General features: G+C 48.2%; 1 protein-coding gene across 1 annotated transcript in view; it reads right to left on the minus strand.

Moving 5' to 3' along the window:
* Positions 1-474: 474 nt before the first annotated feature.
* LOC147678471 (vomeronasal type-2 receptor 1-like) overlaps positions 475-13670 on the minus strand; it is a 57283-nt gene continuing 44087 nt past the window's right edge. The window contains exon 6 of the mRNA XM_086945650.1: positions 475-1403. Coding sequence (XP_086801776.1) covers positions 475-1403 — 929 coding nt within the window. The remainder of the gene's footprint in view (positions 1404-13670) is intronic.

Below are 13670 nucleotides of genomic sequence, written 5' to 3' on the forward strand. Positions count from 1 at the left end.
GAATGTATTCTTTTGTAACTACAGTTGCTTCTTGCACACTCGTCATCGTTCATTTATAATCACATCTGGATTTTCCATCAAAAACCATTGACATTTCTATGAAAGACCCATTGGTGGCTTCTACAGAATTCTTGGAATAAATACCTGTATTCATAAATAAATATAAAAACCTGCAGATCCAAAATGAGATAGAGAATCATCTGGGAATGTATGAATTTAGTGTTGGCTGCATTTCTATTGAAATACCATCCTGGTCCAAGTTCGAATATCTCAGTTAAGTCTGAAGCTGATCCACTCACACCAAGACGCCATTAAAATTGCTATAGTGGTGGGGTTGAAAAACAGGTAGCATAATATTACAGCAATAGTTACCTGCTGTGGTGATGTGAGGATCTCAAATCATACTGTATTCTTTGCAGGATAAAATAGTCTAGCATGCATCAATGACAGTCATGAAGCCACTTTTCATTATTTTTAGACATTGTTTATCTTTTTATTTCTAGAAGCTCCTTTACCTAGTAGGTGTCCTCTAGTGTTCAGATCTGGTCTCAGTAATGTAATGTAACATTTTGGGAAAAATATGCAGGAGAGCAACCCAACACTGGATGAAATTATTGCAAAGACCTCCACTGCCACCACATATTTACCTTGTGTACTGATATAGCCTGGGATAAAAGACAGCCACACACTGAGGAAGACAAGCATACTGAATGTGATCCATTTGGCCTCGTTGAAGCAGTCAGGCAATGTTCGTACTAGGAACGCCACCAAGAAGCTTACACAAGCCAGCAGCCCTAGGTATCCCAACATGCACCACAAGGCAGTCTCTGAACATTCATTACACTGGAAGATGATTGTCTCAGTCTTGAGCTTCATGTTCTTTTCTGTAAATGGAGGGCAAAGCAGGAGCCAGATGATGCAGATAAAAACCTGAAGAAGTGTACAACCAGAGACAGTGACCACTGGAACGCGAGGACCGAGCCATCGCCTCATATGACAGCCGGGCTTTGTGGCTTTGAACGCTATGATCACCATAATGGTTTTAGCCAAAACACAAGATATGCACAGGGAAAATATTATGCCAAAGGCAGGCTGGCGGAGTATGCATGTGATTGTCTGAGGTTCCCCAATGAAGAGAAAAGAACAGAGAAAGCTCAGTAGCAGTGCTCCCAAGACAAGATAAGTGAGCTCACGGTTGTTGGCCTTGACAACAGGAGTATTTGCATACTTAATGAAAATGGCCAGAATGGCAAGTGTTGTGAGTGAACACATTATGGCTACACAGGACAACATGATCCCAAGAAGCTCCTGATACAATAGAAATTCAATATTCTTTGGAATGCACTTGTTTCTCTCCTGATTGGACCACTGGTCTTCTGGACATGAGCAACACGTACCTGATCCTGAAAAAAAGTGTAATTAATGTCAACTGGATACAAAAATATTTTCAACAAGACACTTTTTTGCATGTGTGTTTGATGGTGCTGAGAATTCTATTTTGCTGACTCCTGCTTCAGAATGTGATGTATACCACCCAGGGACTAAAGCCAGAGAAGAAGAATTTCATCAGTCACTAGCTCAGCCTTTCCAAGCGAGTACCAAGTTTCTGCATCTATCAAATTACACTTGTGTTTATTGCAGACCAGAGTACCCTTCCCTCCACTTGCTAATTCCTTCACTGCAGGAGTGTTTGCCTACCACTATGCTGGACAACTTTCCCGAACGTTTGCACTGACCTTAGGCAAACATGGCTGGGACACTTGCTAAGACATATGGTGTCCATTTCTATTACTTGCATCGTGTCCATCTTACGGGCGAAAAGAGGTGAAGAATCTGAATTCATATTCAGCAATGAACTAATTGTCTTATGAAATAATTTGGAAAAAGTGGTCCTAGGGATTCCTGCCCTTCATGGTCCTTTAATTTCCAAGGAACTGTTGATGCTATTTCAAGACTTTAGGTGATAATTATATTGTATTCGTTCTGCACAGTTGGAAGCATGCTGTGATCTTTTCTATCAATGAATCAGGCGTTTATAAAGCGCGCTACTCACCTGTGAGGGTCTGAAGGTGCTGGGGCGGGTGGGGCGGCGGCTCTGGGCTAGCCAAAGAGCCAGGTCTTGAGGTCCTTTTTGAATGTGTGCAGGTTTGGGGAGCGTCTGATGTTCACAGGGAGCTTGTTCCAGATTTTGGCTGCGATGTGGGAAAAGGCTCTCCCACCAGTTCTGTTTCTGCGGATGTGGGGGACTTCTGCCAGGACAAGGTCGGCTGAGCGAGGTTCCTCTTGGGTACGTGGAAGGATACTCTCTTGTTGAGGTATTTGGGTCCGTTGTTGTGGAGAGATTTGTAGGTGTGGGTCAGAGGTTTGAAAGTGACCCTCTTCTCGACGTGGAGCCAGTGTAGGTCTCGTAGGTGTTGGGTCATGTGCTCCTGGTGTGGTGTTCCCAGGACTAGTCTGACTGCGGAGTTCTGGATAGTCTGGAGCCTGTGTAGGAGCGTTTTGTTGATTCCGGCGTATAGGGCGTTGCCATAGAGCAGTGTGCTGGTGATGAGTGCATGGGTGACTCTCCTTCTGCAGTCGGGGGGGATCCACTTGAAGGTCTTACGGAGGTCGCACAGGCAGTTGAATCTGGCAGATGCGACGGCGTTGACCTGGCGGTTTATGGAGAGGGAAGAGTACAGGATGATGCTGAGGTTCCGGGCGTGGTCTATGACCTTTCTTCATATCTTAATGATGAGTGGTGTAGAAAAGAGACTACTTTGTGAAATTGTAGAATGGAAAATTCTGTCTCAGCCATTTTACTGCTGGGCGAATATTTCTACAATGTTGTGATCCAGTTATATATTTGAGGTCAACATTCATCAAGACTGTAGCCATTCAATATACCCCATTAAGGCGAATAGCTTGATATCATTGATAATGGCTCCTAATTTTTGCAAATATTGTATTGACAGGAAAACTTTTTCATATCCTGAAAAGAGGACTGATATTAATTGGTCCACAGAGAAGTTCAATCAATTTTGGCCTCTGATTATTCCATAGATTATTTCTATATTCTGTGGGAATATTTTAGTGAGAGAAGGCTGACCTTGGTAGCAGATTTGTGAAATCACTCACGTTCACATTTGGTACCATTTGGATATTATGGGTCACAATGTAAGTCAAATTTCCACATGATTACCTCAGTGACTGCTGTGGTGAATTAGACAATCTTTTGTGAATTAGCCTCAAAATATTGTGCCATGTTCAGTTTTCTGTGTCATGTTATCATTTAGCTGTTTCATTTATATACTTTCTTTTCTGGAAAAAACTTCTAAATTGTTCTGTATCGCAAACTGACTAGTGAAAAGTTCAACAAATAGCACAGTTTTATACAGACTATACTGGACCATGAACAAATGAATTAGATTTTGGGAAAAGGGTGCTCTGTCAAAACCGTTATGGAGTATAATCTTCTCTGAACCAATGAGCTGCGTGTCTGATTAACAAGCGAGCAGACCTTCAGTATTTCAGCGATGGAGCCTACTACAGCACTGTCACTGACATACTCCTCTGATGACCTAACTGAGTATGAAAGACGAGAGTGTGGACTCTGCACACCTATATTTGTTGCAATTTAATTAATAAATTCTTAATATCAATGATTTTACGTGAGTCATGTGACTAATGTCTGCCTAACATGTGTATTCTGATCAAAAGTGTCCAGTCCCAAAAAGGCAGCATGGACTCACACGCGCTCAGTAGGGGGGATAAATACAATCAATAAATCAATTTTTCAACAACATTTATCACAATGAATCAAATGAGTTTTTTGTTGTTTACCTCATACAATTTAATCTTCTTTGCATGATTCTCATATATATTTTTACAGTGAACTTACACAGGTCATAAAATGCTATGTACATTATATTGTTGGAAACAAATAATAAAAAATAATACACAAATACAAAGTAAACGCAGCCCAATGCATTTCGGTACGCCTGACCCTTCGTCAGGGGAGAATCTGTAAAGCATGTAAAGGCAAGTCATTTCTCGATGCACAATGGGGAGGCCAGCATATAACTCAATACAATGATTTGTCAGTGAAATAAACAGTGAATATTACCAAAATTGTGAAAGTACCCGTCATTTGTATGCATGCCAGGAGCCCGGTGTCAGTGTCCAAGATAACTACATCATGCAATCACGTCTGTGTGGAGTTCAAGTGATGTCACCCTACATGAGTTGAAACATCAGCCCAAAACTCGTTCTGTGCTCAAACTAGAACACCAACAAAATACTAAATGAAAACCTACTTACTGAATGTGATCTGCAGTCTCTCTCCTGGGTGGAGGTAGTTAAATACTACTGAAGAAATAAAGAGATACCTCAATACTACATACTCACAAATAATTGATGAATGTATACCAACAGACACATGAAAAACAATACCTTAACCCCTTCACTGTGATGGCTATTCCGCCGCAGTGCTAAGGGGGCGGGGCGGCCGCACGGTGGGTCCATGCTGGTGACGGAACCACTCCGTCACCTGCCGCTGTTGCGCTGTGCTCATGACAGAGCGGTTTCATCACGGCCCGGCCGCTCAATGGAACGCTCAGCGCAGGCGCGGAATCCGCGCCGCGCCATGCAGGCGTGCTGAGCGGGCCGTGACGGAACCGCTCCGTCATCAGCACAGCGCGACCGTGGCTGATGACGGAGTGGTTCCGTCACCAGCTAGGGAGGGGTTAATGGTAGACCTGTTCGAGGTTCCAAAAATCAAAGTCTGGACACAGCATAAACTCAGAGGCTATGACGAAACAAGGTGCTCAAATTAGTACAAAATATTAGAATCACCGGTAGTTCAGTGGAGAAGTGTGGCTCAGGGGTTAGAGGCGGCAGACCCGGAAGCTGAGATCGGCCCTGGAACAGGGTTCAATTCCCCGTCTCGGCGGGTCTTGGGCTAAAAAATTCCACAGACTCGATAATTCTCGCTCCGGTGCCTTCTCGACTCACGGGTTCACACTCTGCGACTCTGGATAATAGCTTGCTTAATCTCCACAACGCCCCCTCGCGGAGGGATGCCTGGCTTTCACCTTGTGGATACCCTGCCGGGGTTATCTCACAGGGGAATACCAGGACGGGTGCCCTAAGCAGGCGCTTAGATACCGACCTCGGTCAGGGATTTGCGCTATATAAATACATGTACAATAAGTGATGGTGATCACAGAATTCTTACCAGCAAACTTGAGTTTCGCTCGACAATCCTAGGCTCTCTATAACAAACAAATGTTTGCGAGCGTTGCGTTCTATAAGTTAATACAACTAAAGCTATGTGGCATCATGACGGAGCTAATCTTACCCGAACTTGGTATCTACCTTCTGCCCGTATTCCTCTATCTTCTGCTGCGCTGTGAAGCCAAACAAGTTCAGCGAGAATCTGACCCCAAACGTTACTCATGACCCGTCGCGTGATCATGCGAGTAAACGGTAAACACATCAACACCATGTTGGAATAGGCTATGTTGTTTGCATGGAGTTAGTCTCTATTCTACGTATTAATAATGTGTAAAAACGGCATCAAGAGGTAATGGTGTGAAAACGACTGTTCTGGGAACTAAACATTGGTGCTCGGTGTATGCGACGTGCACGTCATTCCCCAATGTTGAATTAAGCACTTCACCATAGTTTGCTGGTAAGAATTCTGTGATCACCATCACTTATTGGACTACCGGTGATTCTAATATCTTGTACTAATTTGAGCACCTTGTTTCGTCATAGCCTCAGAGTTTATGCTGTGTCCAGACGTTGATTTTTGGAACCTCGTACGAGGTCTTCCACTAAGGTTTTGTTTTTCATGTGTCTGTTGGTAAATGTTGTGTGTTTGGGCTATGAGTGCGCAAGGCCGCAGCTAGGCCTAAAGTGTAACACGGAGGCTGGCAGCGCGCAGCGCAGGAACTCAGCCCGACACCCTGGTCACAGTCGGAAGTGACGTGCACTAGCGCCCGCCCTTCTTTTATTTCACCCAGCAGGCCACGCCTGGCCTGCGGATGTAGGGATGCATGTGTGCGTGCGGCAACTAGACCGTTGCCTGCATTACATCCCTATCCAACTATATAATTTTTTTTAAGGATGAAAACAGTCCTGACTTGTAATACAGTTTAAACAAAAATGCCTGGGTACTTGCGTGTCCCTTGATGACAGCTTCAGGGTCTCAGCAGGCAGGCATAGTCTTTCAACTTCTGACTCGGTGGTGGACGGGGCCGCAGGTTATATCTCCGGGCGTTGGCCCTGCCTCCTTCAGCACCTTGAGGAGTGCCTCTGATCATGGTCGGCGGTGTTTGGGGCACCAACGCAGATACAGGCTCTTCCGCTTGGCTCTCTGGAGGGATGTTATCTTCTTCTCCAGGAGTCGTTGTCTCGTGTAGTTCGTTGTCCATTTCCGCTGCCTCTGTGCGTTGTCTGGATTCTGGAGGTATGGCCTTGAACCAAGATGTATTTCTTGATACTTCCTCTTCCCCTTTTTGGGCGGTGACCATAGTGCCTTTTGTAGATTTTACTGTCCAGGTACCCGGCTCATACCGAGTTTGGAATTTTCCCCCAGGGCGTCTGTTCCGTATGATCACTCGGGTCCCCGGGCTTAAACTTCTAGGGGTGGCTCTTCTGCACCGGCTGTTTCGCTGATTTCCTTGCCGCCTTCGTTCTTGTGCTTCGTCGGTGGCTGCCGGGGACGGGGTCCAGCCCGGGGCATTGGGGAGAAGATCTCTCCTGGGCCCTTGGAACATGAGGGTCCATGGGCTGCTTTTTGTGGTGCAATGAGGTGTGCCCCTGTACTCCCGCAGGAACTCGTGCAGTCTCTGTTCGGGTTCGGCCTGTTCCACCATTGCTATCTGGAATACCTTGTTGAGGGTCCGCATGAATCTCTCAACGTCCCCATTTGCCTGGGGCCATTGAGGCGTGATGCAACAATGCTGGATGCCCCTATTCTTGAGAAATGTGGCAAATTCAGCCCCTTGGAAGGGCGGTCCGTTGTCACTCCGTATCTCAGACGGATACCCAAACATGGAAAATATTTTCTCCAATGCTCGCCCTACGTGTGTAAATGCAGTGGAAACGGCCCTTCCACTAACGGGTATTTTGAGTAGAAGTCGATAGCCACTAGCGTGTGTCCTTCCCCCGTGAAGCTCCCAAAATCTATGCTGACCTTGGTCCAGGGAGATGTGCAGGCTTCTTCGGTGATCACCGGTGCGGGTCTCTCAGGGTCACTTGTCAACTGGCAGGCCATGCAGTTCCTCACGTATTCCTCCACCATGTTCTCCAGCTCCGGGAACCATACCTTTTCCCTCATACGTGCCTTCATCTTTGTCGTGCCTTCGTCCCCCCCATGAGCGAGTTGTACTGCCCGGTGCCTCAGGCTCTGGGGAATGACTAGCCGTGTCCCCCTCATTAGTACTCCTTCTTCAGTAGCACTTAGTTCATGTCGGACTCGCCACACCTTCGTGAGTGCCTCTTTGTCTTCCGCGGACCAGTAATTGGGTGGGCGTAAGTAGTCAGCCCATGACCCTTCTCGAGCTGCCTGTAGCGACCTCAAATAGATGTTGTCAGCGACAGCTGCTTACTTAATATCTTCAATTGTCATGCTTTGGGGGCATGATGTGAGTGCCACCCATTGGGCGTATTCTTCACAGTCGTCGTCCACTGGTTCTAGCTCCGATTGGGAGGGATGGCGGGATAAGTAATCTGCGGGATTTTTGGCCCCAGGGCGGTATATTACTTCCATCTCGTATGATTGTAGTTGAATTACCCATCGTTCAATGTGAGGTGGTGGGTGTGGAGCAGTTCCCTTGAAAAGGGACACTAGGGGTTGGTGGTCAGTGACCATTACAAACGGGTGTCCCTGTAGATATAGACGGAAATGGCCACAGGCCCATTTAATGGCGAGAGCCTCCCTCTCGATCTGGGCATACCTGGTTTCCGTAGGAGTTAGGGCTTTGCTGGCGAAGGCTAATGCCGTCCACTGACCAGGTTCATGCTCCTGGGTCAAAACCGCACCGAGGCCCACCGGGCTGGCATCGACGATCACCTTCGTACGTTTCGTAGGGTCAAAGTATGAGAGAGTGGCTTTCTCCAGGAGCGCATCCTTGATTCCCTGGAATGCTTCGTTTTCTTTCGGGCCCCACTGCCAGGTGGCATCCGTCTTGGTCAGCGCTCGTAGTGGCTCACTCAGAGTAGCTAGGCCCGGTATAAACCGGCCACAGTATGTAGCCATGCCAAGGAAGCTTCTTACTTCCATCGGGGACTTCGGTGCAAGGGCGTCTTTGAAGGCCTTGGACTTCCTTGGGTCCACCTGGATACCCTCCTGGTTAAAGACGTATCCGAAAAATTCTATAGATGGCTGAAAGAATTGACATTTTTCTTTGTGGAGTGTCGCTCCATAGGTACGCAGTCTCTTTAGTACATCCCGGAGGTGTTTGTGGTGTTCCGACGCGGTGGCCGAGTGTATCAGAATGTCATCGCTGACATTTATTACTCCGGGCAGTCCAGATAGGAGTTCCCTGATGGTGTTCTGGAACACCTCTGCCGCCGAGGAGATGCCGAAGTTTAAACGCTTGTAGCGTCGGAGGCCAAGATGAGTGCTAAAGGTGGTGATGAACCGACTTTCCTCCGCTAACGGTAGTTGGTGGTATCCAGCGTTTAGATCTATCTACGAAAACCACTTTGACCCGTTCACGTCAACCACAATATCATCCATAGTAGGGGTCAGGTGTCTCTCCCTCCGGATCGCGGCATTCGGTAGCCGCATGTCGATGCACAGGTGGATTTCGCCTGGTTGCTTAGGTTTTTCCACAATGACCAATGGTGATACCCACGGGGTGGGCCCCGTGACCTTTTATATGACGCCAAGGCTTTCCAATTTTTCAAGTTCTTTCTACACCAGTGGCCGTAGGTGGAATGGTATCCGGCGATGACGCAGGGCGGTGGGAGCAACAGATCTATCAATATGTAGTTTTATGGGTTCACATTTTATACAGCCTAGGCCTCGGAAGAGTTCAATGAATCGTCCCAATAGTTCATCTACTTGGTGTGCTCTGATACGGTTATTAAACGCTATTAGTTTCAAATCTTCAGCTGTGTGACTACTACTTACTATACTTAAAGTGTCGGCCTCTCTGTTGATTATGTGGACAGTCGCCATTACCTCTGACTCGTCGGCCTGGATAGGTATTGTGATCTTTCCTTTGAGGGGTAGTGGCGTGTCTGCTCCATAGGCGAATATCATCGTCTTGGACAGCAGTACCTGGGGGCGCCGGCGTAGCTTATTGAATTGCTGCAGACCCATTACATTTACCGTGGCACCAGTGTCAATTACGGCCTTAACTTCGTTTCCAGCCATTTGCACAACACCCGTCGGTTGCGGCCGCCGCCGTTTCTTGAGTTCTCGTGCGAACGAGACGATGTAGGCCTCTTCATCCTCCGACTCCGAGTCGTCATACACCGTGGGTAGGTGTCTCTCTGTCTTCGATGGTGGCGGGTCAGCCAGCGACAGCTGTCGAACGGCTTTGGTAGGCGTCCGTGATTTCCTGAAGTTCTTTGACGTGTTCTTTCTGCGGCATACGTTTGCGAAGTGGTTTGGAATTCCACAATTTGCACAAGTTTTGCCCTGGGCTGGGCAGTCCTTCGCTGTGTGGGGTTCATGTCCACAGTACCCACACCGCGCTCGGGCGGGTCTCTCCGATACTCTTTCTGCGGTGGTCCACGCAGTTGGGTCCGCACCGCATCTGCCCGCTCAGTCTTGACGGTGTCTGCCTTGATTTGAGGTTTGTGTAGTGCTTGCTCCATGGTGGTGGCCCTGACGTTTGAGAGGTCATGAGATCTGGCCAGGATTAGAATATCTTCCAGTGATATCCCTGGTTTACGTAGAATTGACCCTCTCAGCACCTTGTCTCGACATCCTTGAATGATTTGCCTCCTTAGGGCCTTCGGTTGATCCTCGTCGGTACAGTAACTGGCTAGTTCCCTGACGCGGGCGTAGAATTGGTCCATCGTTTCTCCTTCCCTCTGGTGTGCCTGACCCAATTTGAAGACCTCGAAGTCCAAGTTCAGCTGTGGGTCAAAATGGGCGTTGAGGGCAGCAACTGCCGCATCATAATTATCTGCCGCCCCCGTGTTGGGTAAGTGTTTGAACAGTCTGAATATCTCATCCCCTGCATAGTGTAGCAAGAGCGACCTTCTCACTGCTTTGTCTGTCTCTCTCGTGACCACGAAATAATTTTCCAGTCTTTCGAGCCATATCTTCCATCTTGGCGCAGCTGTGGATGGGTCCTCCATTTAGCTGAATGGGGGTAGCACCCCAGAAGCAGCGTGCTGAAACAGGATATTAATCGTAGCTGCTGGCGCGTCTTCATCTGCCATTGCGGTAGTGCGGCGGGGTGACTTTCTCTACTTGTCTTTACTCACGATGTGAGGGATGTGCGCACCCACTGAATGTCCTCCGTAGTAGCGTCGGTACTGCGACGCCTCGTGGCAGCTGCGCGGCTCACCTCAGCTCTGTTGGTCGTCTCACCAGCCTCCATTTGGGTGAAGGTGCTGGAATCCTGTGTAGGGTCCTTCTTAGAGCTGCGTGGCTGCATACACTCCCTCCAGGGCACAGCAGGATGCACCCTCAGTTGTTTTTCACACCTCACTCGCAATGCGTGAGCATCGGTAGGGCGTTTTCCCTCCTCACACGCACAATGCTTGAGCATTAGTAGGGCGTCCCGGGATCCGCGGCTCACGCGAGATGCGTGAGATACAGCACCTTGTCGCGTCTCCGGTCCGGTGAACCGCACCACGGCGCCGGGTCCTGCAGGCAGCCACTGGATCTTCTGGGGCCCAGGCGTGAGAAGGCAGGGGTGGGCAGTCAGGCACAGGAGGGCACCACGCCACAGCAGGCAATGCAGGCACCACGCCACAGCAGGCGATGCACCGCGGTAGGCACCGCGTAAGGGAGCAGGCAGCTCCGCCACCGCCACCGATGGGCGGGCGAGGGTTGGGCCCCCTCCGCTCATCGCCAATGTTGTGTGTTGGGGCTATGAGTGCGCAAGGCCGCAGCTAGGCCTAAAGTATAACGCGGAGGCTGGCAGCGCACAGCACAGGAACTCAGCCCGACACTCTGGTCACAGTCGGAAGTGACGTGCACGAGCGCCCGCCCTTCTTTTATTTCACCCTGCAGGCCACGCCTGGCCTGCGGATGTAGGGATGCGTGTGTGCGTGCGGCAACTAGACCGTTGCCTGCATTACAGTAAACATTCACCAATTATTTGTGAGTATGTAGTATTGAGGTATCTCTTCATTTCTCCAGTAGTATTTAACTACCTTCACCTAGTAGAGCGACGGCAGATCACATTCAGTAAGTTGGTCGTCTCACCAGCCTCCATTTGGGTGAAGGTGCTGGAATCCTGTGTAGGGTCCTTCTTAGAGCTGCGTGGCTGCATACACTCCCTCCAGGGCACAGCAGGATGCACCCTCAGCTGTTTTTCACACCTCACTCGCAATGCGTGAGCATCGGTAGGGCGTTTTCCCTCCTCACACGCGCAATGCTTGAGCATTAGTAGGGCGTCCCGGGATCCGCGGCTCACGCGAGATGCGTGAGATACAGCACCTTGTCGCGTCTCCGGTCCGGTGAACCGCACCACGGCGCCGGGTCCTGCAGGCAGCCACTGGATCTTCTGGGGCCCAGGCGTGAGAAGGCAGGGGTGGGCAGTCAGGCACAGGAGGGCACCACGCCACAGCAGGCAATGCAGGCACCACGCCACAGCAGGCGATGCACCGCGGTAGGCACCGCGTAAGGGAGCAGGCAGCTCCGCCACCGCCACCGATGGGCGGGCGAGGGTTGGGCCCCCTCCGCTCGTCGCCAATGTTGTGTGTTGGGGCTATGAGTGCGCAAGGCCGCAGCTAGGCCTAAAGTATAACGCGGAGGCTGGCAGCGCACAGCACAGGAACTCAGCCCGACACTCTGGTCACAGTCGGAAGTGACGTGCACGAGCGCCCGCCCTTCTTTTATTTCACCCTGCAGGCCACGCCTGGCCTGCGGATGTAGGGATGCGTGTGTGCGTGCGGCAACTAGACCGTTGCCTGCATTACAGTAAACATTCACCAATTATTTGTGAGTATGTAGTATTGAGGTATCTCTTCATTTCTCCAGTAGTATTTAACTACCTTCACCTAGTAGAGCGACGGCAGATCACATTCAGTAAGTATGTTGTCGTTTAGTATTTTGTTGGTGTTCGAGTTTGAGCACGGAATGAGTTTTGCGCTGTTGTTTCAACTCATGTAGGGTGACATCACTTGAACTCCACACAGACGTGATTGCATGATGAAGTTATCTCGGACACTGACACCGGGCTCCTGGCATGCGTACCAATGATGGGTATTTTCACAATCTTGGTAATATTCACCGGTTATTTCACTGACAAATCATTGTATTGAGTTATATGATGGCCTCCCCATTGTGCATCAAGAAATGACATGCGTTTACATGTTTTTACAGATTCGCCCCTGACAAAGGGACAGGCATCCCGAAATGCATTGGGCTGCGTTTACTTTGTATTTGTGTATTATTTTTTATTATTTGTTTCCAATAATGTAATGTGCACTGCATTTCATGATCTGTATAAGTTCACTGTAATAATATATATGAGAATCATGCAATGACAAATAAATTGTATTAGGTAAACAACAGAAAAATCATTTCATTCATTATGATAAATGTTGTTTAAAAATTGATTTATTGATTGTATTTAACCCCCTACTGTGCACGTTTGAGTCCAGCCCGCCTTTTTGGCCACTTTTGATCTACTGAGAATGAGACAAGGGAGTTTTGGCCATTTGGCCACCATTCCTTTTTAGAGTTGTAAGGAACAGTGAAAACTGCAAAACTACCACACAGTGGGAGGCAACTCCCATGTTGTGGGCTCAGTAGTTTTTAATTGTTCAAAAATAAAATTCCACTTTGGGATTTTCTTTTTGAAAAATCACAAACAAGTTAAAAGATTGATCAAATGTACCATCATTTTGACTGTACCGTTCATTCAGTCTTCTGTGATGACATTTCCTGCCAATAACCAGAGAGGTCTGCAGGGCAGGCTGTCAGGACCCTGTTCTGTTGCTCTGTTATTCATGGACTCTTCCCTATCATGCCCACGCTGATGTTTCTACAGTTTAATTTGACTATGAGTATGCAGTGTTACGTGTGTACTCTTTACTGTGCAGATTATGTTAATATGTACTCTGCTTTGTACAACTCTGTTGTATAGCGTTGTTCGCTTATTATGGACTAACTGCCTTTCTTTCCTCCAGCCGTAATTAGCTTGCATTCTAACATCAGGGTTTTGCATGCCAGAAATCAGGGTTTACTTCTAAGATACACAGCCATGTCACCTATGTACAAAAGAGTTCGCTAATCTGTTTGGGCCCAATGCACAGAAGTAACTTAAGACAAAATCCTAAACTTACTACCATTTTGGTATTCACAGAAGGCACCTACTCATTGATGAGCAAGTGCATTCTGTGAATAACAAAATGGTAGTAAGTTTAGGATTTTGTCTTAAGTTACTTCTGTGAATCGGGCCCTTTGTTTTTTGTCTCGCGGTCTAAACACACGGGGAAGGTGTGTTCAGCCGCGTCTTCTGTAGGACGCCTCTTCGCGTATATAT

Source organism: Lissotriton vulgaris, chromosome 12 (assembly GCF_964263255.1).
Source record: "Lissotriton vulgaris chromosome 12, aLisVul1.2, whole genome shotgun sequence".
Lineage (NCBI taxonomy): Eukaryota > Metazoa > Chordata > Amphibia > Caudata > Salamandridae > Lissotriton > Lissotriton vulgaris.